This window comes from Panthera onca, chromosome A2 (genome assembly GCF_046562875.1).
Source record: "Panthera onca isolate mPanOnc1 chromosome A2, mPanOnc1 haplotype 2, whole genome shotgun sequence".
NCBI classification, from domain to species: Eukaryota; Metazoa; Chordata; class Mammalia; order Carnivora; family Felidae; genus Panthera; species Panthera onca.
The window spans coordinates 152,150,178-152,173,507 of record NC_138340.1 but is presented as its reverse complement, the minus strand read 5'-3'; the positions used below and the strand labels follow the sequence as shown (position 1 = coordinate 152,173,507).

Genomic DNA, 23,330 nt, shown 5'->3' with positions numbered 1-23,330 from the left:
TGATCTCTGCTTGCCTCCTTCACACATGCGCGCACACACACACACACACACACACGCACGCACACTCAAAATCATAGGTGTTTTTCTTTTCCCCGTAGTGACTTCTCCCAAAGCTAGTGAGAGGCAAAAGCAAATGTTAGAACCCGGCCCCACGGGCAATGAAGCACAGAGCTTCTGTGATTATTTTTGTCTTAATAGAAAAGAGCTCAGGGTTTCTATTGCACAAAATGCAGATGTGCTTTAGATATACATACTGTCAGTTTGTCTTTAGCTCAAGTGAAGGTGCTCCTGGTTGCTGTCTTCTTGACCATTCTCAATCCTTTCTTACTCATTTGTCCTTTACCCAATGGGATTGAATGTTTGCTCACATATCTTAAGCTGTTCAATACCCACATCTCCTCTCTGGAGTTAGGTGTGAGACTGGCCATCTGTTTGAATGCTAACGCAATTTAGGGTCTCTGTCTCTCTCTCTTCCTCTACCTCTCCTGAAGAGCTAGAATTCCATCTCCACGTCCCCCTCACCCCCGCCACGGGTTCTGGAACCCTCTATCAGTTACCTGTTGGTATCTCACTTGGTCTCACTCAAGAGGCTGCAGGGAACCGCACTTGTGACTGAGTCTGTATTGAAGAGGGACTCCCCAACATGTTGGGGGCTCTCAGCTGAGATGGCTGGGATGCCCGGGACACCTGGAGCCTTTCTCTATACCTATCCTTTTATCCCAGGCTTCTTCATGCCATGACAGTCCTAGGGCTCCAGGAAGATGGAAGCTTCCAGACGTCCTGTGGGCAGACTGGAAAGTTCTGCATCATCTCTATAGTATTCTGTCCGCTAAAACGGTCACAGGGCTGGCCCTGACTCATGGAGGGGGGAAATGACCCCCACTGCTCTGTGAGAGGAGCTGCAAATAATTTGTGGCCAGATTTAACCTACCACCTCCCTAACTCTATCTTCTTCAGTTGAAAATGGTGAGCCTACCTTCTCAGTGTCCTGAACTACTGTGTCACCCAGAATCCCCTGGGCCTCTGCTTTTATATGTTCCTTTGGTTCTCAGTCCTAAGGTTGACTAGCAACAATAATTCTTTGAATTTGCAAGTTCTTTAACAACAGTTTCCGCTCTTTTTAGCATAAGCATGACCCATGTAATATTTGGGACATACTTATACCAAAAACAAAAACAAAACCCCTTTCCTCCGTTGCATGTCCCCAGGGGCATGAGATGATATTGGTCTAGACCCATGAATTTTCACTCCCCCACTTTTTCCACTGCCTTAAATAAGAGGGCCTCTAAAAGCTTGCTGTGGACTGGTGCACGCCTACTTTGCCTGGTGTGAAATCAAGCTGCTACTTTCGTTAGTCTCTTCGTGCTGTAACCAAAGCCTGACACCCCAGTACTCAACTTGTGTCTCTTCCACCCCCAGCACCTCTTGCAAAGCGTGAGTCACACAATACAGCTCTCTCTGTCAAAATGGAAGGACACAAAGCAAAATTAACATAATTTTGGGGGAGGGGGTGTTTATTTTTCCAGGATTATTTTTGGTTCGATTTTAATAATATGTTTAATAACTATGATAATGAGGGAAAAAAACCCTTGAGATTCCAAACATCTCTACTTGCCTCATGGGCAAGCCATTCCCAAGGTCACGGGAGGCATCTGATACCCTCCCCGCCTCACCAGGATCTCTCATTGGCCGGTACATACCTGAGAGTGAGACTGGAGATACGAAGCACAATCCATCTTTCTGTTGGGAAATAAAGTCTCATTATGCTCTCTAGTCCCAGAATCACTGCAATTTTGAAGGATGGTGATTTTTAACCTTTTAGTACCATAGCCAAATAATAGGAACTAAATTGCAGTTGATTTTTATTGAAATTAGTACTAGCCAACCTGATAGGCCTCATCAATTCCATCTCCCTAACACTGATCTCATTATTTCTCTTTATTCAGGAATACACATGCGAAATCTTTTGGCATAGCCAGGCTAATCCAGCAGGTTCTTAAGAGCTAAGCGCTTCAGCTCAACTGTCTTTATTGTTGCTGTTTGTTTTAGTATCTTTAGGTGCTGATATAATTTCATTAGCCTGTGCATTTTGAAAAACGCATCTCTTTTAAGTTATAGAAACCTCTGTAAATTATAGTGTTCTTGAAGTCAAGGATAAGCACACGGGAAACATGACCCTTTCTCTTCTCTGTACCCATTACCTTAATGTGATCTCTGTTCAGTGAAATAGTCTCTCCTAATTTAATATGATGGTGGCTCTAGAATCCCCTTGGTCTGACAAGGAAAATAGCCTTTTCTAAGAGAATTTAGTGAGCTGGGGTTCAGGATGTGTATCAGACTGTGGCATTATGTTTATAAGCTAGCATCAGTTTTGTGGCAGACAGGTCTGATCAGTATGAATTCATGTAAATGGGGAAAAAAGTGGAAATTTTACACTGCACCAGAGTTGGAGAGGGACATTCCTCCTCATCTCTCGAATGCTCCAGATCTTTTGAAGTTTTAGTTTTTTCTTTTCTTTTTTTTTTTTTAATTTGGTTTAAGTCTTTCCTGTGACTTCATATGCCATAAATCCTAAAACCCGTTCGAAGACCTGACTGTAAAGATGTGCTAATGACAGGGCTCTGGAGAAATCGGTAGGCACTTTGCAAGTTGCTTGAGAGCATACTGGCTGGTTTTCTGTCCTGCATCCTTGCTCAGGTGGGAGCCCCTCTCCCCTCTGCTTTGCCCACCTCTTCGCTGGTTATTGTGGTGAGCAGTGGGGTCCACAGTCGGGAGGGCGCCCCCTGAGCCGGAGTCGTGAGAGTTTAGCCGTTCCCCCAGACACCACAGTAAACAACACATTTCTGTCCTAAGTGTTCTCTGGAAACCGGGCTGTGGGGCTAGGGGCAGGAGATGTGTGGTGAGTTCTGAAAAGCCACAGGAGGCTGGAATTGTTTTCTGTCCTCCTTCTTCTTTGGGACTTTTTCTCTCAAATACACAACCTGCTGTTTTCCTTTCTGAAAAACTGGAATTTGGGCATTTGGAGGGTTGCAGAGAGAATGGAAGAGGAAGACAGAGAGCAATCCCACAGGGCCAGGGTGGAGAGGAAAGGACGCGAGGGGCTCCATTCCCGGGCCCCCAGTGGCTCCCGCTTTTCAGCTCCTTTCAACCATATTTTCTCCCCACTCCTTCCTCCCTCCTTGAACCCCTCCGAGGGACTTTTGTGTTGTTTTAGGCTTTTACCACCCCGCACATCTCGCCCCTTTGTTTTTATCCCCCCCACTCCCACCCCTCTGCCCCCCTACTGCGCGTCCTGATAGAAATCTCACTCATGCATTTCCTTTTTGATTTCAATGGCTTATTTTGTCTTCTCTCCTTTTCTGTCTTCAGTCTTTCTTTTCTTTTCTTTTATTTTTACCCCCCCTTTTTCTGCCTCTGGTCCCCGAGAGAAAGGACCACCGTCCCGCTGGGACAGGATGACGGTGCGGTTCGAGTTCCCAGTGCCAGCTCTCCCCACATCTGTGCAGCTTTTGTCCTGGGGCAGAGGAGGATTTGGAATGGTCTGCTGGCAGCGTGGGGGAGACTAATGGGAAATGAGGTCCCGGACAGAGAGGCCACGGAGAGGTGGAAGGGATAGCAAGGGGGGTTTGGATGCCTTGGTGTGGGAAGCAAATTAAAGGATGCGTGCGACAAAGGACACATCATATATAATACAAGCACAATATTGATGATAGGGTTGTAGCAGCAAGAGCGCGGGGCGGAGGGGGGGGGGAGTATCCAACGGAAGAGCCAATGGAATGAGCCCGGGCAGAAGACTTGCTGTTTAGAAGGCTTGACTACTTAACCTCACTGTTCACTTTCTCACGTTGAGAGATTTGTGAAATTTTGCTTCCTTTCGCATTCCCCGGCTTCACTGGAATACTGATGCGTAGATCTTCTCAATACGTCTGTTCCCCCCTGATTTTTCAGAGCATTTCCCGTATAGCACAGTCTTTTGAATCCATGTTATGTTTATGGGTCTTTCTCTGAGAAAAAAAATACAATACTGGCTGGGATCCACATTGATTTTTAATGGCTTTCATTCATTCATTCAATAAAAAAATGAATTCTGTCCCATGAACTTTTGAGAAAAAATGTTAGAGTAATAGTCACTGCTAACTTTGATTGCTCTAAATGCTTCGTATGTATTCACATACTTAATTCTTAAAACAATCCTATGTAGGGGGTTCTCTTCTCTCCACCTGACGGGTGGTGAAAACCGAAGCAGAGTGAGGTCAGGTTACCTGCCAAGACTCACGTGTAACATCTGGTCTCTGCCCTCCATATTTCTAAACCCCGGTGAGGGAAATGAAACACAACCACCTCGCAGGGTAGTTTGATATAAGCATTACCTGCAGAGTTCCAATGACAGCTAATGCAGGGCTCTGAAGGGACAGCGATCGTCTGCCTCTGAAAACTTCATGGAGAAATTTGCACACATGCCCCTTGAGTCAGATTTTAACAGTTGTTTTCTGGTACAAGTCAAATGTGGGATTGAGTGTGGACATTGTAGAAAACCCTAGGAGGCAGCAGTGAACCGAGACTTGGTTTTATATTCAGGGAATAACTGAGTTCACTGCTAACAACGTAACGGTACTCCTTCAGATTCCCGAAGGGACATGGCGTGATGTTCACAGTGTAGATCTAAAATATAAAATAAGTTCTAGGTCCAAATATTCACCATTGATCTAAACTGAAAGAATTCCATCCTCTTTTCTTTCTCTTGTTCTCTCCCTTATTAGTGACACTCAAATGAACTTTCCCAAAAAATCATAGATGCTATTTATTATTATTTATTTATTTATTTATTTATTTATTATTTTATATTTAGTTTTATTTCGGAGAGAGCAGGAGAGAGCACTAGCCAGGGGAGAGCAGAGAGAGAGGGGAACAAGAGGGATCCCAGGTGGGCTCGGTGCTGACAGCAGAGAGCCCAACGTGGGGCTCGAACTCATGAACCATGAGTTCATGACCCAAGCCGAAGTTGGACACACAACCAACTGAGCCACCCAGGCATCCCGGTGCTATTTTTAAAATAGTGTTTCCTTTAAAGAGCATTTTTGCAGTCTGTGCAGATGATTTTTGTTTCTCTGGCCATGCCCCCTCTCTGCAGACCTTATATTGACGCTGCTAACCTGCACAGGGCACTAGTAAACAGCCTGAAATACTACAGCTCCCAGCAGGCCACTAGAAGCAGCATAGGGAGGGAAACTCCAGCCTCTTCTTGGGCTGTACCTGGCACTCAGTCCTCTTCTCAGCTCCTCCTCCGCCACCCTCTTCTTGCTAGCATTATGCCAACACGGTTATTTTAAAGCGGGTTAAGACATTGCTAGAAAAGCTACCTGTACTGCTAAAAATAGCTCCCTACGCCTGTCTGTCATCAGTTCACTGCCACCCTTCCCTCTGCATTGGGGATTCACCTGCCAGCATGCAAAATGTTCTGCTCTTTTTGTGATTATCTGTACTGGTGGAAAGAGGAGGAAGGTTTGGGTTAATTAAGTCCATCATTCCAGAGCCCATTTCATTCCAGAAACCTGTAATTGGAGTTTCATCAGATTTTAATTAAGCAAAAGTATCCTGTTTTAAGATCAGCACCTCTTCCTCTCACCCCTGTCTGCTGCAGCAGGTCCAAAGGAGAGAAGGGGGAAGTGATAAGCAGCTACAGGCTTGCCTGACTCATAAATTGGATAATCAGCTCTGGGATTGTTCTGCATTGGCTACATTTGTGGTGATTCTTGTCAGAAACTTGAGGAACAAGGTCCTTTCTCTTCCTTGTCCCCCCTTTCAGAGTGTCAAACAATTGCCATTTTATCGCAGATTGAGTTGGTTCCACAAACTCTCATATGGCGGCAGGGATCCTGGAGTCCGTGGACCCCCCATGGGTGCAGCCCTGAGCACAGAATGAAGGGGGAAAGGAGGCGGGGCCTCTGGTGCCTAAATCCGCATGCACTCAGCAGTAATGGTGGGAACAGAGCTGCCAGTGAGGCTGGGTTGCTGGTATTCATGGAATTCCTTTCCACATGAATTGCTCCAAGGGTTTGCCGAAGAGGGCATTGGGCCCTGTAAGCCTTCTTGTTCCTAGCCTTGCAGAGAATGCCCTGCCCGCAACTGAGGAGGTCTGGAGTATTGGTTCTCAGGACATCAAATTTGAATCAGCAAGTGGCTTCAGAAATAAATGGAAGGAAATGCAGAGTCCGGTACACTTCCTTCCTTTACTGATGGTCCACATTTTGATTTAGTGTAACCTCCTGGATTATGCCAGAGAATAGGACACTTAATATCTAACCTTCAGGCATGTAGTGTGCCAGGACTGAGAGATTAAATGAACTTGCACAAGGTCCAGTAAGTGGTAGGTAGAGCCAGAATTTTGGAGCAAGGAGATTCAGCTCTAGGACCCATCATGGCGCTATACTGCTCTGTACTTCTTCGGGTGTTTGTTGTGGGAATTATTTGTTTGTCGTGAGAATTATTGTTCATTTTTCCTTAGAAAAATGTTCCTAGTTTGTTGAGGGACAAAAATAAATGAGTTAAGTCTTTGTTAAATCCTTAATGTAGGATAGCTGCTAGAGGGATATGATAATGCTAGAGAGAAATAATAAATATTCTTACACTGCAGAGATTTAGAAGAATTTGTTTAGGGAGACAAGGCATATGACTGAAAATCAAATACATGGCAAAAGGGTAGAATCAAGTAAGTGCTACAGGCTTTCAGAGAAAGGGATAGATCCCTTCTGTGAAGACTGGTCTTTTCAGAAGACTTTGTCACAGATTGGGCTTTACAGAATGGGTAAGACTTAGGTATGTGTCTAGAAAAGGGAAGGCTGTTTCAGATCGGGAGAGTGGAGGGAACAAGCTCTGGGAACCGGGAGGGCCTGAGAAATGGGTGGGTAATGGTGCAGTTACCAGATTAGCTAATGTGAAAAACGGAACCTGGGAACAAATTGAATAAGGGCAGTTCCAGATGAAAGACGGTGAACTTTCATGTTTAAATACTTGGGAGTAAGCAGTCAATATGCTAAATTGGAAACCTGGAAATCTGAATGATATGAGACTTTTCACTTTTCTTAATGTTTTCACTTTTCTTATGCTCCAGACAGAGACCTATTAGGAAGCCTGTTTGTCAAATAGGACAAAGAGGAGACACAAATAGGGCAGATGGTGCAAGAGAAGATTCACCTGGCCTTGATGGCCAGTTTCTGTGAAAGAGGAGGTAAAGGTGATGAGGTAGCTCTCGGATGACCAGGAGGCTTGTGAAGGTCCCATAACATCTCAGCCATCTTCTTGGCCAGTGACTTTCATGGTTGGGAAGTCCTGACCTCTTCCCTTTCTTCTTTTTTATGTAATAAGTAATCACCTAAGCACATTTTCAATAATAATGATATCTGACAGTAAAGACAGCAGATCAACAGGATAGTATTTCTAAAGACTAAAATGCTCAATACCTAGAACTGTGCTTGGCGTGTCTAAGCACACTTATTCATTAATTCACCCCAACATTTAAGCATCTCCTTGGTACTAGGTTCAATGCCAGGCACCAAGGAAGGATATAGTGGTGGATGAGGCATAGGCCACGATGTCAGGGGATTTACCAGAGACTAGTGGAGGGACACATCAGCAGGTGGCTTTGATATGGCTTAAATGTCTTGATCAATAAGGTAATTGTATAGCCCCACCTGTGTGGTATAGTCTCAATTTAGATGACGAATTATATTACCCTCCCAATTACAGAACATAGGCTTGGTGTCCAAAGTGGGAGTGCACATACATAGGCCACTTAATGCAGTATTTGGAGTGGGCTCATGCAGAGTTTGATGCAAAATGTGTCTCAGCTGATACCTGCAGGCCAATTAGAGTTAGGGAGGGTTGGGGAGGAAAGCAGTGGTGCAGAGAGTGGAAAGGTGGTCATTCCAAGAATTGTTTGCAGATTGAATGAATTAGTTGGTGAACAAATAAAACATCAGCAGTGCACAAACTCACCAAACATCTCAATTCCTAACGAAGTATCTATAATCATTGGGTGTTTATGTATAACATTTCTTCCAGGTCTTGGAAGGGAAATTTTTTGAAAACTATAATGTTACTCTGTTTCTAAAATACAGATGTTAGACTGGATGATATCTATGGTATTTTATAGTTTTAAAAGTCTGTATAAAACCCCATCTCAAACAACCTGCCACTGGAGAATGATAACGCTTCAAGCCCACTGAACTGTCCCCTTTCTCCCAAGGTAGCCACTTAGTTATTTCTCACTTATTCTATTCCAATTAATTTTATTCCTTCAAGTTGACTGAAAGCTGCTTTACAGGCAGAGACTGTATCATTCCTATGCAGCTCCCATTTCACACATGTTGGCTGGTGGGGGTTGGGAGGTTGGTGAGGGGGAATAGAGAAGTCCTTTCTTTTCTGGGGGTGGGGGCAAGGGAGGCAGTCTTATTATCCCTATCACCAAATGGCTCTTCCTTATTCAGCTTGTCAAGGCATTATAACTCTGTGATTACAGATTTTTTTGTTAATGGTTATTTTTTCAACTTTTTTTGATGGACATCTTACTTTCCTCTTATTTAGGACCTTCTGAGTTATTGGATATGGCAGACAGCGAAACGTGAGTATTGCCTTCCATTACATAGTCTAGATTATTTTCTTTAGATATGTTCTTTAGAACCTATCTAGGAGAAGAATGTAGTCTATAGGGCATACAATAGATCATTGAAATGTCAGTGATAAAGAGTTCAGTTTCTTTTTTTTTAACGTTTACTTATTTTTGAGAGAGAGAGAGAGAGGGAGACCATGAGTAGGGGAGGGGCAGAGAGAGAGGGAGACACAAACTCCGAGGCAGGCTCCAGGCTCCAAGCTCTCAGCACAGAGCCCAACCCAGGGCTCGAACTCACGAGCTGTGAGATCATGACCTGAACCAAGGTCAGACGCTTAACCGACTGAGCTACGCAGGCGCCCTAAGAGTTCACTTTCAATAGTACATATAACTGTGCAGGGCTAATCTCCTAAACCAATAATTACACAATAAAAATTGATGACAAGAATCCTAATGATTACGTGCACAGGCATTGCTATTCATCATTTAGAGCTTCCTACAGGCAAGGAAGTTCTGCACTGGTACATCTTGGACTCCTGAGAAATCTAAATAAATACATTTACGTTTTTTTTATTTACTCTTTCTCAACTGGGATTTGTGAGAAAATGAAGTCCTAATACCCTATGGCATCCTTTGTTTGTAATGAAACCTCTACACTGAGTCTAGAATGGAAGAAGTTACATACAACCATTGGAGAATTAAGAATATGGGAATTCCAATCATTGTTATGTTCTGTGGTTCAGATGGGAAACCCTGGTTGAGAAAATCATCCACTTTGGGGTGGCCCCCAAACCGATAATGTTTGTCTTCAGCTTTTTTTTTGTTGTTGTTCTTCAGGCAACAAAAATAGCTACTGCTCCCCAAATAGGAACAAAGAAAGGGTAAATGTCTAACTCTGAAAGCCATATGGAAGCACCGTAAAACTTGACAGAAATTTGAAAAGAGTGAAAGATAGATGGGGAGTAGCGAAGTAGGTCTGGAGGGGGAAAAGTAGGAATGAATAGAGCAAATGAGTAGGAAGGGGATAGTTACATAGTTATGAGTTACTAAACATGGAAGAAACTGTCCGTTGTTGCAAAGAGTTTGTCCACATACCACGTCCTATTGACAAGATCGTCACCCATTTGTCTTGTCTAAGCCCTGCATTTGATTCTTCGTGATAAGCTTTGGCATGGAACATCGTTTCCATTTTGGACTCAATTGAAATATCTTCTTCCCTGTACTGCCCGTGAGAGGGGGTAGAAATAGTTACTTGGCCTCACCCTCTTCCTAGACCGAGTGGCTGGCCTCAGGACTGCTGCCAACAGGGGAAAGCTCGTGTCCCCACCTCTCCCGGATATACTCTGTGGCTGCCCACACCCTCCCACCTGCCAGTCACATGAAATCAGTAGGTAGGGCAGCTTGTGTCGACCTGGTCCTTCAAAGTTGAGTCCCCAAGAGATACTCCACTGAGGACCCCAGGGCGGTCTGCCAAGCACTGTGTGATCTACCTGAAGGGCCTGTGGTTTTCCATCACTGTTCCGTGTGTACCATATCCAGTGCCCCTGTGTTCTGCCCAGATGTGTCCACAGAGAAAACTGTCCCACAGTGCTCAGACACATCCGTACTTATCAGTCTGTTTAATAGTGCTGTTGAGTATTTCCTAAATCAAGCATTAGTGGTTGAAAACAAAATCACTCAGCCTAGTTAACACTCTTTAGAAAAGAGATTGGAGTCAGAGATTACGGTTAGTTGATGACTAACTGAAGACGTTTTTAGATACCCCGACGTCCATCCCCCCCTCTCCCCCCCCGAATGTGCCCAGCAGCCGCGGGCTCAGCTGCAGATAGCGAAGGAGGCCGAGGAGCACAGAACTTCAGCAGCAGGGATAGGAGGCCACCCTCACCCCCTCCCTGCCGCCTCCACCCCCACTCCCACCCCTGCCCCCAACCCTTTTATGGGTGGTTTCCCATTTCATCTTTGATTTAGGGGTGAGACCGCACTGCACAAGGCTGCCTGCCAGCGGAACCGGGCTGTGTGCCAGCTTCTGGTGGATGCAGGAGCATCTCTGAGAAAGACGGACTCCAAGGTAACTTGATGAGTGAGTGCAAACATCCTCCCACTGGGCAAGACCACCGGCACCATTGCCTTCACTTGTGCTCATAGCAAAGGCATCCTTTCTGTGCTTATGGAAGTGCCTGGGGCTTTGGAAAAAGGAGGAAAAAATAAAGTGCTTCATTTAGAGTAACTGTAGTTTAAACGTATAAGCACAAAGGGAAGGGTGTGTGCTTGCCTATGGGACTTTATAAACCCCTGAATGGGCTGGCCTTAGGACTTTGGGGGTTGTCCTGCTGAATGCCAGCAGCCAAGTTGCGGAGAGGTGAGGTTCAAACCCTACGAGAAGGGGTAAAAGACATTGGCCTGCTACTGAGAGCCCCTTCTCCTTCAGCTACTTTATCTAGTGTAGCTTAAAATCTGTGATTTATGTGGCCCCTACATGGGTGCCCAAGTGATTAGCGGCCACAGTGGTCAGCCCTGACTTTGAAAGGGTTATAATCTTAAACCTGATATGTTTATGTTGGCTTTTTATTTTTCAAAGGTTCTTCCTATTTGTTTTCTTATATTTTCCCCTAAAAGTTAACCTGTGAAGTTAGGGTGGGAATTACTAATTACTCTCATTGATGCGAGAACTGAAACTAAAAGAGAGTTCTATGCCCTTAGACCGGTAGCTGAGCCCAAATCCAGTTTCAGCTCTTTTGACGCCCAGTGTTGTTTCAGCAGATCAGTCATTCTCACTTGGTGACAGAATACCACCGCCACCCCTGCTCCCCCCCCCCCCCCCCCCGCAAACTGGATCCAACAGGATGAAGAGTGGCAACCTAGTAATAAAATTGGGTTTTGTATAAATCTGGATTCAAAGTGTGTTAATGTCTTAATGAGAGGGCACTGAGGCTAGAAATTGATAGAGGGACATATCTGCCAACTTTGATCAGAAAAACATCAACAGGTAGAGGTAAGGAGGAGACACTCAGTTGAGGAGAACTGACTTCAGGCTGCACCGTGAGTTGGTCATTTACAGAAAGCACCAAAAAAAGGGCTGAAAGCTAGAGTGAGGGAAGAGGTGTAGCTCAGTAGCATTTACCTGGGACTGCAGCCCAGGAGACGGGGAGATACCGAATGTAGGAGATCAGTGTCACAGAGGAGCCTGATGAGGTCTGAGAAAACACCACCGAGAAACCCTCAGAAAGGACAAACCATTTAACTGTAGAGGGTTGCAGAGAAGAATTTTAACATACAGATGAGGATTTCATTATGCAGGCATTGAATAAATAGCCTACGTTTGGGGCCGGTGAATATAGCCAAGGAACACAGACATATGACTTACATGACTTGAGCCCCGTTTCGTTAAACTTATTTAAGTGACTAGCCACTGATTATATGCAGTTTGCCTCCTGGGGTTTCCCCAAACCGCAGTGAACACTATGAAATAACTTTTTCTCCTGTGTGGACCTCTTTTTCTGCCCCGAGCCAGTTCTGAGCCAGTGGTGTGGCGTGATGGTCCACTCCCCTAGCAGCCCACCAGATCCTTGCTCTCTGCCTGAGGTCCCCGGCCACCTCCGTTCCTCCCTTAGGCTGTTACACATGTTAAGCTGCATCTTGGTTTCTAGCGGGTCTGTTACCTGACTGGTTAGCTGAGTGGGTGTGGGATTTCAAATGGTTTGCTCAGCGTGCTATTCTTCCCAGCTGATATTTGCACTGAAAGTGTCTTTGTTGCATAACCTGATTGAAAAACACACACCAGGTAGGCAGGATCAGTGGAGGCCATGATTTCAGGTAGGGTTGGCCTTGTTGGGACCACTCACTCTACAGCATGGAAATTGCCTGCTTACCACACAACAGACTGGCTTACACTCAACTCCGAATATAAAAAGAAAGGGAGGACAACATGAAGTAGACAAAAGACTGGGCGGGAGACCTGGCCCCTGAGCCGATTGCTCTTTTTTTTTTTTTTTTTTTTTTTTTTTAATCTTTCCAAGTTTCTGAATCCAATAAATGAGCTCAACATTCCTTGAGATTTCTTCCTATTTTGTGTTATGTATATGTGTGCTTTTTTTCAAAACACAGCTTCATTATTTTTATGGTGATGAGTAGAGTACATTCTTATATGGAAAACTCTAGCAATGCAAAAAATATATAAAAAGATAAAAATCACTAGAAATCCCACACTGTAGACCTATATACTATTAAAATTTTAATGATCCCACTTCACATGCAGGTATGCCTGTTTTCCCCTCTCATTTGTTTAAGTAGGTGAAGTCATACTATTCATGTTATTGTAGAATGCAAATTTTCACCCAACATTATGTTCTAGAGGCCTTACCATATGAAGCAGTATGAGTCTGAGTCATCCTTTTGGGGATCTGTTCATTTTTCCATTTTGTAATTTTATGCTAAGTGAAAGCAGAGCATGATAATTACGACTGGATATTCTAGAATTTTTTTTTTTTTTAATTTGGAGAGAAGCATATCTTGAGAATTTCTCTTGATACAGGACATTTCCTTTAAAATCAACTCAAGGGTCACCCCAGTCCTCCTCTCTGAATATTTAGAAACTAGTAATTCTATATACCTCATTAATATTGAGGTAAAGACCAGATAGTCTACTAATACTGTAAGCAAGTTGGGAAAAATTATTACAGGAATTTCAAGCTGGTGGTTAAATATTAAATCCCAGCTAAATAAGTGAAATTTTAGAAAGAATCCAGAGCCACTGCTACTTTCCTTTTATCCTCTGCCCACGTACCCTTGTAGGCTGCCAGAAGCAGGTTTAATTAAATTTGACACTCTCCATTGCAGTGATTCAGATGGAGGCTGAGAAGCCTTCAGTAATTTTTGTAATACTCGTGTGCATTTATACGTGTGGGGCTGTTTCTTTAGTACAATGATCATGCCTCTGTCTTTTCCCTAGAACTTAGTATCACTTTTTAAATAGATAAAACCATATCATTGAACAAAAATTAGAAGTTTCAAGGAGTGTTAAGTAATATCTATAAACATTCAAAAGAATGGAGACCTTCCTGCCTTCTGCTGAATTCTATTCATCGACCTGATCCCCAAAATATTATGTGTGTGTATAAATATACACACGGCATTATAGTAGGCTGCAAGAAATGATACAGTCGTTAAGATGGTGTAGAAGATCACTGAATGATGGAAAAGATTTGATGTATTAGGGGAAAAAGCATGTGATAGAATAGTATATAAACAGTGTGGTTTTCTTTTTTTTTTTTTTTTTTAATATATGAAATTTATTGTCAAATTGGTTTCCATACAACACCCAGTGCTCATCCCAAAAGGTGCCCTCCTCAATACCCATCACCCACCCTCCCCTCCCTCCCACCCCCCATCAACCCTCAGTTTGTTCTCAGTTTTTAAGAGTCTCTTATGCTTTGGCTCTCTCCCTCTCTAACCTCTTTTTTTTTTTTCCTTCCCCTCCTCCATGGGTTTCTGTTAAGTTTCTCAGGATCCACATAAGAGTGAACACATATGGTATCTGTCTTTCTCTGTATGGCTTATTTCACTTAGCATCACACTCTCCAGTTCCATCCACGTTGCTACAAAGGGCCATATTTTGTTCTTTCTCATTGCCACGTAGTACTCCATTGTGTATATAAACCACAATTTCTTTATCCATTCATCAGTTGATGGGCATTTAGGCTCTTTCCATAATTTGGCTATTGTTGAGAGTGCTGCTATAAACATTGGGGTACAAGTGCCCCAATGCATCAGTACTCCTGTATCCCTTGGATAAATTCCCAGCAGTGCTATTGCTGGGTCATACGGTAGGTCTATTTTTAATTTTCTGAGGAACCTCCACACTGCTTTCCAGAGCGGCTGCACCAATTTGCATTCCCACCAACAGTGCAAGAGGGTTCCCGTTTCTCCACATCCTCTCCAGCATCTATAGTCTTCTGATTTGTTCATTTTGGCCACTCTGACTGGCGTGAGGTGATATCTGAGTGTGGTTTTGATTTGTATTTCCCTGATAAGGAGCGACGTTGAACATCTTTTCATGTGCCTGTTGGCCATCCGGATGTCTTCTTTAGAGAAGTGTCTATTCATGTTTTCTGCCCATTTCTTCACTGGGTTATTTGTTTTTTGGGTGTGGAGTTTGGTGAGCTCTTTATAGATTTTGGATACAAGCCCTTTGTCCCATATGTCATTTGCAAATATCTTCTCCCATTCCGTTGGTTGCCTTTTAGTTTTGTTGGTTGTTTCCTTTGCTGTGCAGAAGCTTTTTATCTTCATAAGGTCCCAGTAATTCAGTTTTGCTTTTAATTCCCTTGCCTTTGGGGATGTGTCGAGTAAGAGATTGCTAAGGCTGAGGTCAGAGAGGTCTTTTCCTGCTTTCTCCTCTAAGATTTTGATGGTTTCCTGTCTCACATTCAGGTCCTTTATCCATTTTGAGTTTATTTTTGTGAATGGTGTGAGAAAGTGGTCTAGTTTCAACCTTCTGCATGTTGCTGTCCAGTTCTCCCAGCACCATTTGTTAAAGAGACTGTCTTTTTTCCATTGGATGTTCTTTCCTGCTTTGTCAAAGATGAGTTGGCCATACGTTTGTGGGTCTAGTTCTGGGGTTTCTATTCTATTCCATTGGTCTATGTGTCTGTTTTTGTGCCATGGTTTTCTTTTTATACAAATAATTATGTGTAGAGCTCCAGGAAAAGACACAGCAGTCACTCTGCAGAAGGTTAACAGTGGTTATCTTAGTGTAGTATAGAAATTATTGGTGAGTTTTATTTTCTTCTTTATGCTTTTGTACTTTTCCAAGTTTATTTTTAATCCACACCTGTCACTTTTATAGTCAGAAATTAACTCACTTTTTGGAGAGATGAGATAGTTTTGAATTAGGGGGAACCTAACTGAAGGCTTTAAAACCAGCAAAGAAGCATCCCTAGATCACTTATGCCCATCCCATGCTATCATTTTCTACTTGCTGCTTCCCAGAGTTTAGTATAATAGAAAGAATCCCAAATCAGAAATTGGAATGCCTGCTCTCCTGCTTTTCTGTTCAGCGATTTCTATTGCTGAAGCATCTGGGTTCCAAAGCTCACTGTGCCACACTGTGTCCTGCTGTGGACCCAGTTACCCTGAACCTCTGTTTCCTCAGATGTAAGCCCCAGCTGTCGAGTGATAGTCTCTTTCTCTTAAACTTACCTATCTCACATTTTAATGTGATAATAGATTTGAAAGTGTCTTGTGAACTCTAAAACCATAAGCGTGGAAAAACCCTTTAGTGAGTTATCTTTGAATACCTCTGTTTCTGCATTTAAAAAAAATTCTCATCCCAAGTATTTGTGTCTCCTTCCTTCCCACTGTTACCTGTAGGGTAAGACGCCTCAAGAGAGAGCACAGCAAGCTGGAGACCCAGATTTGGCTGCTTACCTAGAAAGCCGCCAGAACTATAAGATCATTGGCCACGAGGACCTGGAAACTGCTGTTTGACCCTGGTAGATCACAAAGAGAACTTGAGCGAGCATATCACCTATGCCCTCCCGGTGATCGGGCAGCTCCCCTGGAAGAAGCTGATGGAATCCATAAATCTGTCTCTCTCCTGCAAGAATCAATCTGATACCATGTCACCAGTTGTTAAGGGCTACCAAGACGTCCAACAGAACATGATAGCCCACCGAGGAAGAGGCAGGATACCTGGAGATTTGTGGAATACAAGTTCCACGAAATTTGATCCTTATTGCTTCCAGCAAGTAGCATGAACTTCTGTGTTCACCTGTATAATTTATTTTCAAGATTCAAAGGATGTTCGTATACATGGCACTGCTCCCGCCTCCCCCTGTGCATTCATGACTCCCCTGTACCACACAATTCTACTGTAACTACTCACCATTCGAAAAATATGATCTGTTCTCTTTACATTCAGTCTTTGAAGACCACAAGACCATCTGAAGGTCTTTGAAAACCCTCTGGATGTCCTGCAGAAACACAACTGTAAAGCTGCTTCCATTTCCCAGATGAAATATACCAAGACTATTAGTGACTTTTTGCATGTTCCCTCCCTCCCACCCAACCACCCACCCAATCCCTTGTCATTAACTAGGAGCTGGGATGTGCCACATGGATAATGTCAACTTGTGTGCTCTTTTCTCTGAGGTATGGTGAGGTGGCATGGGAGGGAACCCAGGGGCCGGCCCGGGGTTGTGGGGCTGTTGCTGATAGCCCCGAGGACTGGTTCAGCTTGGGCTGTTTGCACAGCTCCGTACTGCCTACGTGTAGCCATCTTTGCCTTTTGCCGCAATAGAGACGAGCGAAGGATTAAACAAAGGCCCATGGCTGGTTTGCAGAACCACTGGATTTTTAAGTGCAATTGAAGTTGCCCGAGCAGAAAACCATGTGCAAGAGCTGCGATAACAGGAAATGGAGCACTGTGACAGCGTTTACGTGTAGACTTTCTTGAGTGATAATAGAAAGCAGGCTAATTGACTTGAAATGAAACAGCCAATGCAAAAGTGGCAACATATTGAGTCAAAATAACTCACTTAAGCAAGAAAATGGTCACTGGAATATTGCACAGAGGCTATTAAGTATAGACTCTTAGGTGCAGTGGTGGAAGGGGGGGGCCTTTTAGCTTTTCCTTCTAAGGTTTTGGTTTTCATTACCCCCAAATAAGCCTTGTCCCAAGGATAAAGCCTTGTTTTATGAGTTCCACTGCCAGATTTCCAGGATGGCTGGATCTTTCTGATGGATGCCTCACCTTTTACTTGTCCAGTCCCAGGTTATGCTTGATAGCACTACAGCCCCATTTCTTCTGTACGGGGTAGTCTAATATATTCTCTTCTCTGTTTTCCTCTGCTGGAAAATTCTTAGTACAAACCGCTGTGGGAGCCTAGCCAGAAATGTGTCTCTAAAATTGGAATTGCAACTTCTAATCCTGCCACAGATCCGTGGGTCCACACAGGTCCCTCTACTGGGGATTCTGTGATAACTACGATAGCAAGAGAAAAAGTCTAACTTTCAGTGAAGATATCTATTCGACTTGGGTGTAAGTGAGAAATGAAAGCGGGTGATTAAGGGTTGTTTCAGACTAAAACCGATGTCTTCTGAGCTTTCTTCCATTTTGCTCTTAGACACAAGCAAAGTGCTTCTCTGGTGTTTCTGCATGTGAACATATAAATGATGGTTTTTCTACATTTACTGAAAAGGTCCAGTGGTGACGCATTGCTTATCTGAATTTCGTCTGGTCACATAACATTTTGAAAGGACAGCTATGAATAAAGGATTAAGTAGGAGCAGCTTCTCAGTGGATGGGAACGTCGTTCCAAAGTCAAATCGTTGGTGTTGTTTCCAGCTGTGGGAGAAGAGGTTGGTCATGAGGAATCTGTTGTCATCTAACAGTCTTAGTAATGGAATTATCTGTTGGGTTTTATGGTGAAGGGAAGGAGGACTGCAGTAGGTTGTTTCCAGAAGCTGGAAAAAATATGCTCCAGGAGATTTTCATCACTGGGCTTCATCTGGGAGTTTTCCAGTTGGTGGCACCATCAAAGAGATGTTGTGATGACAGAAATATAATCTCTAAAACCGACTGGAGTCTGGCCTTGAATGGTGCCTTCCATTCCCTAGATTTAGCCAAACAGTCGACCACACCATTGGTTACCCAGCTGCCATTTCTGGGATGAAGGACTATTTTCACCAACTACCATCTCACATTTCTTTGTGATGCTTCAAAGCAGCCCAGAGAAAATTGAGGGTATAGATGGCTATGGGCCAATTCAAATAGGTCCAACTGAAGTCACAAGTAAATTCCTGGTATGAAAGTAGATTAGCTAATGATTACTGTAGGAGTTCTGGTACATTTGAAAATAATTCCAAGCCAAAAAAAAAAAAAAGCTCTATGTTGTTGATGGGAAGCATACAACCAAGGCAAATAACTCTTTGAAAAAGCAAATGCCCTCAGGACTTGGGTTTTCCAAGAAAAGAACATCAAAAATGAGCAGAACAGTTATATATTCAATGGATTCGATATTAAACCTACCTCCTGTAGCATTTTTAAAAATTGATCTCTGCATGTGACAGTCCTGGGCTTTAGAAAGGCCATATGTTCCAGCAGTTTCCAGCTCAGCCTGAGTATATCTTCTCACCTTTAATAGGCCATCAGAAAGTATAGAAGCAAATGGTCTGGCCCTGGTCTTTAAACCCACATGCATTTAATTTAAAATACATAAAACTATATACTTATAGAAATAGCAATTTCTACAAAACCTCCTGAGACAGTACTGGAGAGAGGCTGCCTTAGCTGGCATTCATTCCTCTGTGTTTGGCTCAGAAGAGCCCCTCACGTGGTGGTGCTTTCTGCTCTGGGATTCCATTTTTAGGTTAGGCTGACAGGGAGGGGTATGAGAAATGGCGAGTTATTACAAGACAACATCATAGAACCCTGAAGGTAGCCATTTTTGAGGCCGTAGATTCCAGTTGTACACATTTAATGAAATAGAACCCAGCTAAGCTGTGCTTTATCACATTCAAGGACTTGATAAAAAACAGAAGCCAAGAAGGAAATAAACACCATGGCTGCGAATTTCACTTGGAGGGTTCTGGTTACCTCTTGTGGAGGCTTTAACTTAAAACCAATGCAATTTCTGAAAAAGAGATCTTAGCTGGCAAGTGCACAGCCATGAAGTTAGCGACAGCTGATGGGAAACCTCGCCCACCCCGTGGCTCCCTAGGCCATCATGGGAGCTGGCCCTAGCGCTTAGGCAAATCTTTTTGCATTGAGAGATACTCAGCAGGTAGCTTTTGTTTGGACCTCATAACCATTTCTTTGCCTAAAGTGTTTCTGAAATGTATTTACCAGACTTCTCATAATGTCCATGTTTTACAATATGTGGGGCAGCAGTTTTAAGTTTTTATGGGTCTCTTTTATTTAAATTGTTTAATTTTATTTAGATCGTTTAATTTATAGAAGTCAAACATGCTTTTTATCAGAAGTTCGAATAGCACAGATGAGAATCACGGGCAAGGTCAAGGTGTTCCTCTGTGCTGGTGTAGTGTCCTCAGCCCCCTCCCCAGAGATAAGCGGCATTAACACCAATAAACATTGTCGCTTGTATGTTGTCAGAAATACTGTGTACGCAAGCCCCCCCACCCACGTATAGAAATATATTTATTTGTATACGTGTGTGTATATCTGTACTATACACACGCTATTGCATAGGCTTATAATAGAACATTTTAGAAGCATGTTAATCATCTCTGTGTATAGTTAACACCGACAGGCAAAGACAGGCTAACAGAAAGTTCTCATTTATTCTTTGTTGTTTTTACCGTTGCTAAGCTTGGTTCTTTTACTGCAGCACTCCAGCTACACATGGCATTTGCTGTGTGTCATAAAATCCATGACCAAGAGGTCTTATAATGGTTTATGTTACCTTATGTGAAGCATGAAACCTACGTGAGCCCAGAGCCTTGTCTGCGCTATTTTTGGATCTCACATGGAGAGTTTCTTTCTCTGTCCTGCTCACTCCACTTTCCAAGGCTGAGTTTGCAGGGCTAATAACACTCCATACACTGCCTGATGATATTTAATTAGGGCCAGCTACTGACAGGAAGGTGTAGTAACCTGGATATGGGCTGGGGTCTGAAGAGCTTGGCTTCCTTCCAGTAGGAGTAGCTAATGAAATCACTGAAAACAGTGTGATCTTTTACTCAATTATGCTGTTTAAAAATAAAATAGATCATTGTTGAAATGACTCCTGGTAGCCATCAAATAAAACTAACTGCTCTACTTAAATGGATTATCTTCATTTTAGCTAAGAAAAAAAGTAGAACATCTATTCAATGAGAAGACTTTTCTAACTAACCTTTAGCACTTGTGTAAAATAGTCTCTGTCCAGGTCTCCCTAGAACCTTCTTTTAATCTCTCTACTTTCTCATTCTCTGAATTCCATATTCAGCTGACTGGTGTAGGTTTTTCTCTGCCGAGCCTCTCAGATTGACTTTGGCCCCAACCTTTTCTGCGACCAGGTCATCATCTATCTCTGGTCCCTCTAATTTTTCTGACCATGGCAGTAGTCCTCCTTGACTTTCCGCCACTACCTTCGTAATTTTGTCATACAGCTGCCCAGATTTTCCCCAGGCATTATGCTCAAAATGGATCAAAATGAAATGACCCTCTGGGACAAGTATCCATTTTGCCTGAAGGACAAATAGATGTCCACTGACCTTGATTATCTTATAGAGTTACAACAAGCCTTATTCTGAAAAGTCATCTGCCACAGAGGTTTAGCACACGTCTGTCTTGGCGTCCTCAGTCATGGCAGCTTCTTCCACATCTGGTGATGTAAACCACGTGCTCCCCGAAGTTACCTAGATGACTGGATTATATACGTGTTAACCCCTACTGGCCACCTGTGGATTTTTAGGCCGTCTCCCCACAGTTTAGTGAGAAACCTAAATACAGGAACTAAGAAGGAGTAGTGCCCTTGGACAACCCACTCTCCCAGGACACATAGCAGTGACCTGGTCTCAAAAAGAAAGCAGAAAAAATGATTCTTAGGCTGTTGAGGCATTGTCTTTTAAAGCAGAGATTTGAATATTGAATAATATCCTCATGGTAGACAGATTCCAGAGTCTTTATATGTCTTCAGGCATCCTGCGGGCAACCATAAGTTCATGAGCCAATCATACCTTTGGGTATTTAACCATTTATTTCAAAAATATATTTATCCCTTACTCTGATGCAAGCAGCTTGCTAAGGATCTAAGAATCAGTGAGAGAGCCCAACCTCTTGTGTCCACGGAGCTGGCGGCCTAGGAGAAAAGACGGATTCCCGTGTGATCAGTTGGGCATGGGAGAAGCACAGGGTGCCAGGAAAGCATGCAATGGGGTGTCCATCAGGCCTTTATTGTGCCTGTCACTCTTCAGCCCGCAAGATTTTAGTTTTATGAAATACGAAATGAGAATATGAAGGGGATGATATTTTGCATTTCCTTTTCCTTCGAGTCTTGGTAGTGTTCTTAAAAATGTATTTGCGACCAATACTTCCAGATGAGACAGAAACACTACCGAAATGACAGCTAAAACTCATGCTATTTCTCAAGAATGAAACTAGAAGCAATAGGCAAAATTGGCAGTGGGTTTCGACCTAAATACAAAAATGAAGTAAAAACCATCAAACAGTGGAGTGGACACCCTGGTGGAATTGCACACTTCTGGACCCTGGGACTGTTTGAACACTACTTGACCACCTGGAGGGATGATGCTGTGATTAGGAACGTTTATCGAAGGGGCTGGAATCAGATTCTGTGAGTTTTTAAAGTTTTATTTTTAATGTGGATGGCAGGATTTCAGTCTTAAAATTTATGAAAGTCTTGATTTTAATCTTTAAAACACCATTTTGAGAGGGAAAATCTTGGAGAGAATGACTTTTAGTTATCATTAAAAAATTTTAAACCAGCTAAGCATGAATTTAAGAGCTAGTGAAAACATATTACGACGTCTAACTCCAGAATACTTCTGGAAGCATCATGGATTTTGATACATGTTCTTAGGCATCCTTAAGTCATCTTAGAAATCTGTTTTACTGTCTGTCCAATGTAAAAAACAAAAAACAAAAAAGTGGCGTGATTTGGTATTCTTACAGTTAAACGTAATCTATAACCGCAGAAGAAAATTTTGCCTAAAAGATATTGGGGATCCACACAAGGCAATCATGGAAACTCCCACTTGTTTTCGCTGCAGGCGTGAGAGCTGCAAGGGAGGGTCCACCCATGGAAACAAGTGATGATTCTGAATGTTTTCCCAAGGTTTACTGTTTAGAGCCAAATGGCATCTGAAAGGAGTCCCTTAATGGTGGGAAGAACTGAAACTGTCTCGTTTCTCAGTCCTTCGGTGAAACACATGTGTCTTTCAATAGAAAATAGTTTATACGACTCAAATCTATACCATTTACTGTCAATTATACTGTTTATTGTAATTTCAGTAATTTTTAAACAAAGATCTCTAGACATGACAGGCTAACACCCCCACGGTAGATGTTCGCTAAGTAAACAGTGTCCCGCCATTGCCTCCAGTGCTGTTTTACGTTGTTTCGATTTCCACAATTTAGAAGGTGCCTCCTTGAAAAGATATTGACTTAGCATCCCACAGCAAGAGTTGGGTAGAACTGAGGAATAGGAAGTTAAAAAGTCAGAGTTTTTGCTCTCAGAGGCTTCTCAGGTTGGGTAAATGTCCAAGGGAAAAAAAGGGTCAAATGTTTGGTGCCATGGTGGACTTCATGAAAAAAACTAATACTGAGGGTGACTTCTGGCTTGTTTATGATTCTCAACATTTAAAAAATGTTAGTACTGTTTTCTCTCCTTGGAAGTCGCTATTGGGATGATATTTTAGAATGCTGTACCAAAAAGTGTTGAAAGTGGGCTTGCCATTCAAGATTCCATTGCTCTCATGGGTATGGAAGCCATATCTGCCACACAGTCACATACACAGAGGTCTGATACACCTGTGGGAAGTTCTGCACTTGAAGCAGAACGAATAAGCAGGCCTGAGAGATTCTCCAATGCTGGATCTCTTCTTTTACAGAGCACCTCTACAGGCAGATCAGTGTATACGTAGAAGGCGGCTATTTGATCTGGAAAGAGAACAAACTAAGATTAGGAACAGGAATGTTTGGAGGAGACAGGTGAAGTAGGACTATGTAATTCAAGTTCTGTAGGGCAAATAGTTTGCGAAT

General features: G+C 43.0%; 1 protein-coding gene across 7 annotated transcripts in view; it reads left to right on the top strand.

Annotated features, from left to right (window-relative positions):
- DGKI (diacylglycerol kinase iota) overlaps window positions 1–22,084 on the top strand; it is a 447,606-nt gene extending 425,522 nt beyond the window's left edge. For all 7 annotated transcript variants that reach the window (XM_078438897.1, XM_078438893.1, XM_078438899.1 and 4 more), the window contains 3 exons: window positions 8,584–8,620; window positions 10,577–10,676; window positions 15,977–22,084. In XM_078438897.1, the coding sequence (XP_078295023.1) occupies window positions 8,584–8,620; window positions 10,577–10,676; window positions 15,977–16,093 (254 nt within the window). In that variant the 3' untranslated portion in view covers window positions 16,094–22,084. The remainder of the gene's footprint in view (window positions 1–8,583; window positions 8,621–10,576; window positions 10,677–15,976) is intronic.
- The last annotated feature ends 1,246 nt before the right edge of the window (window positions 22,085–23,330 follow it).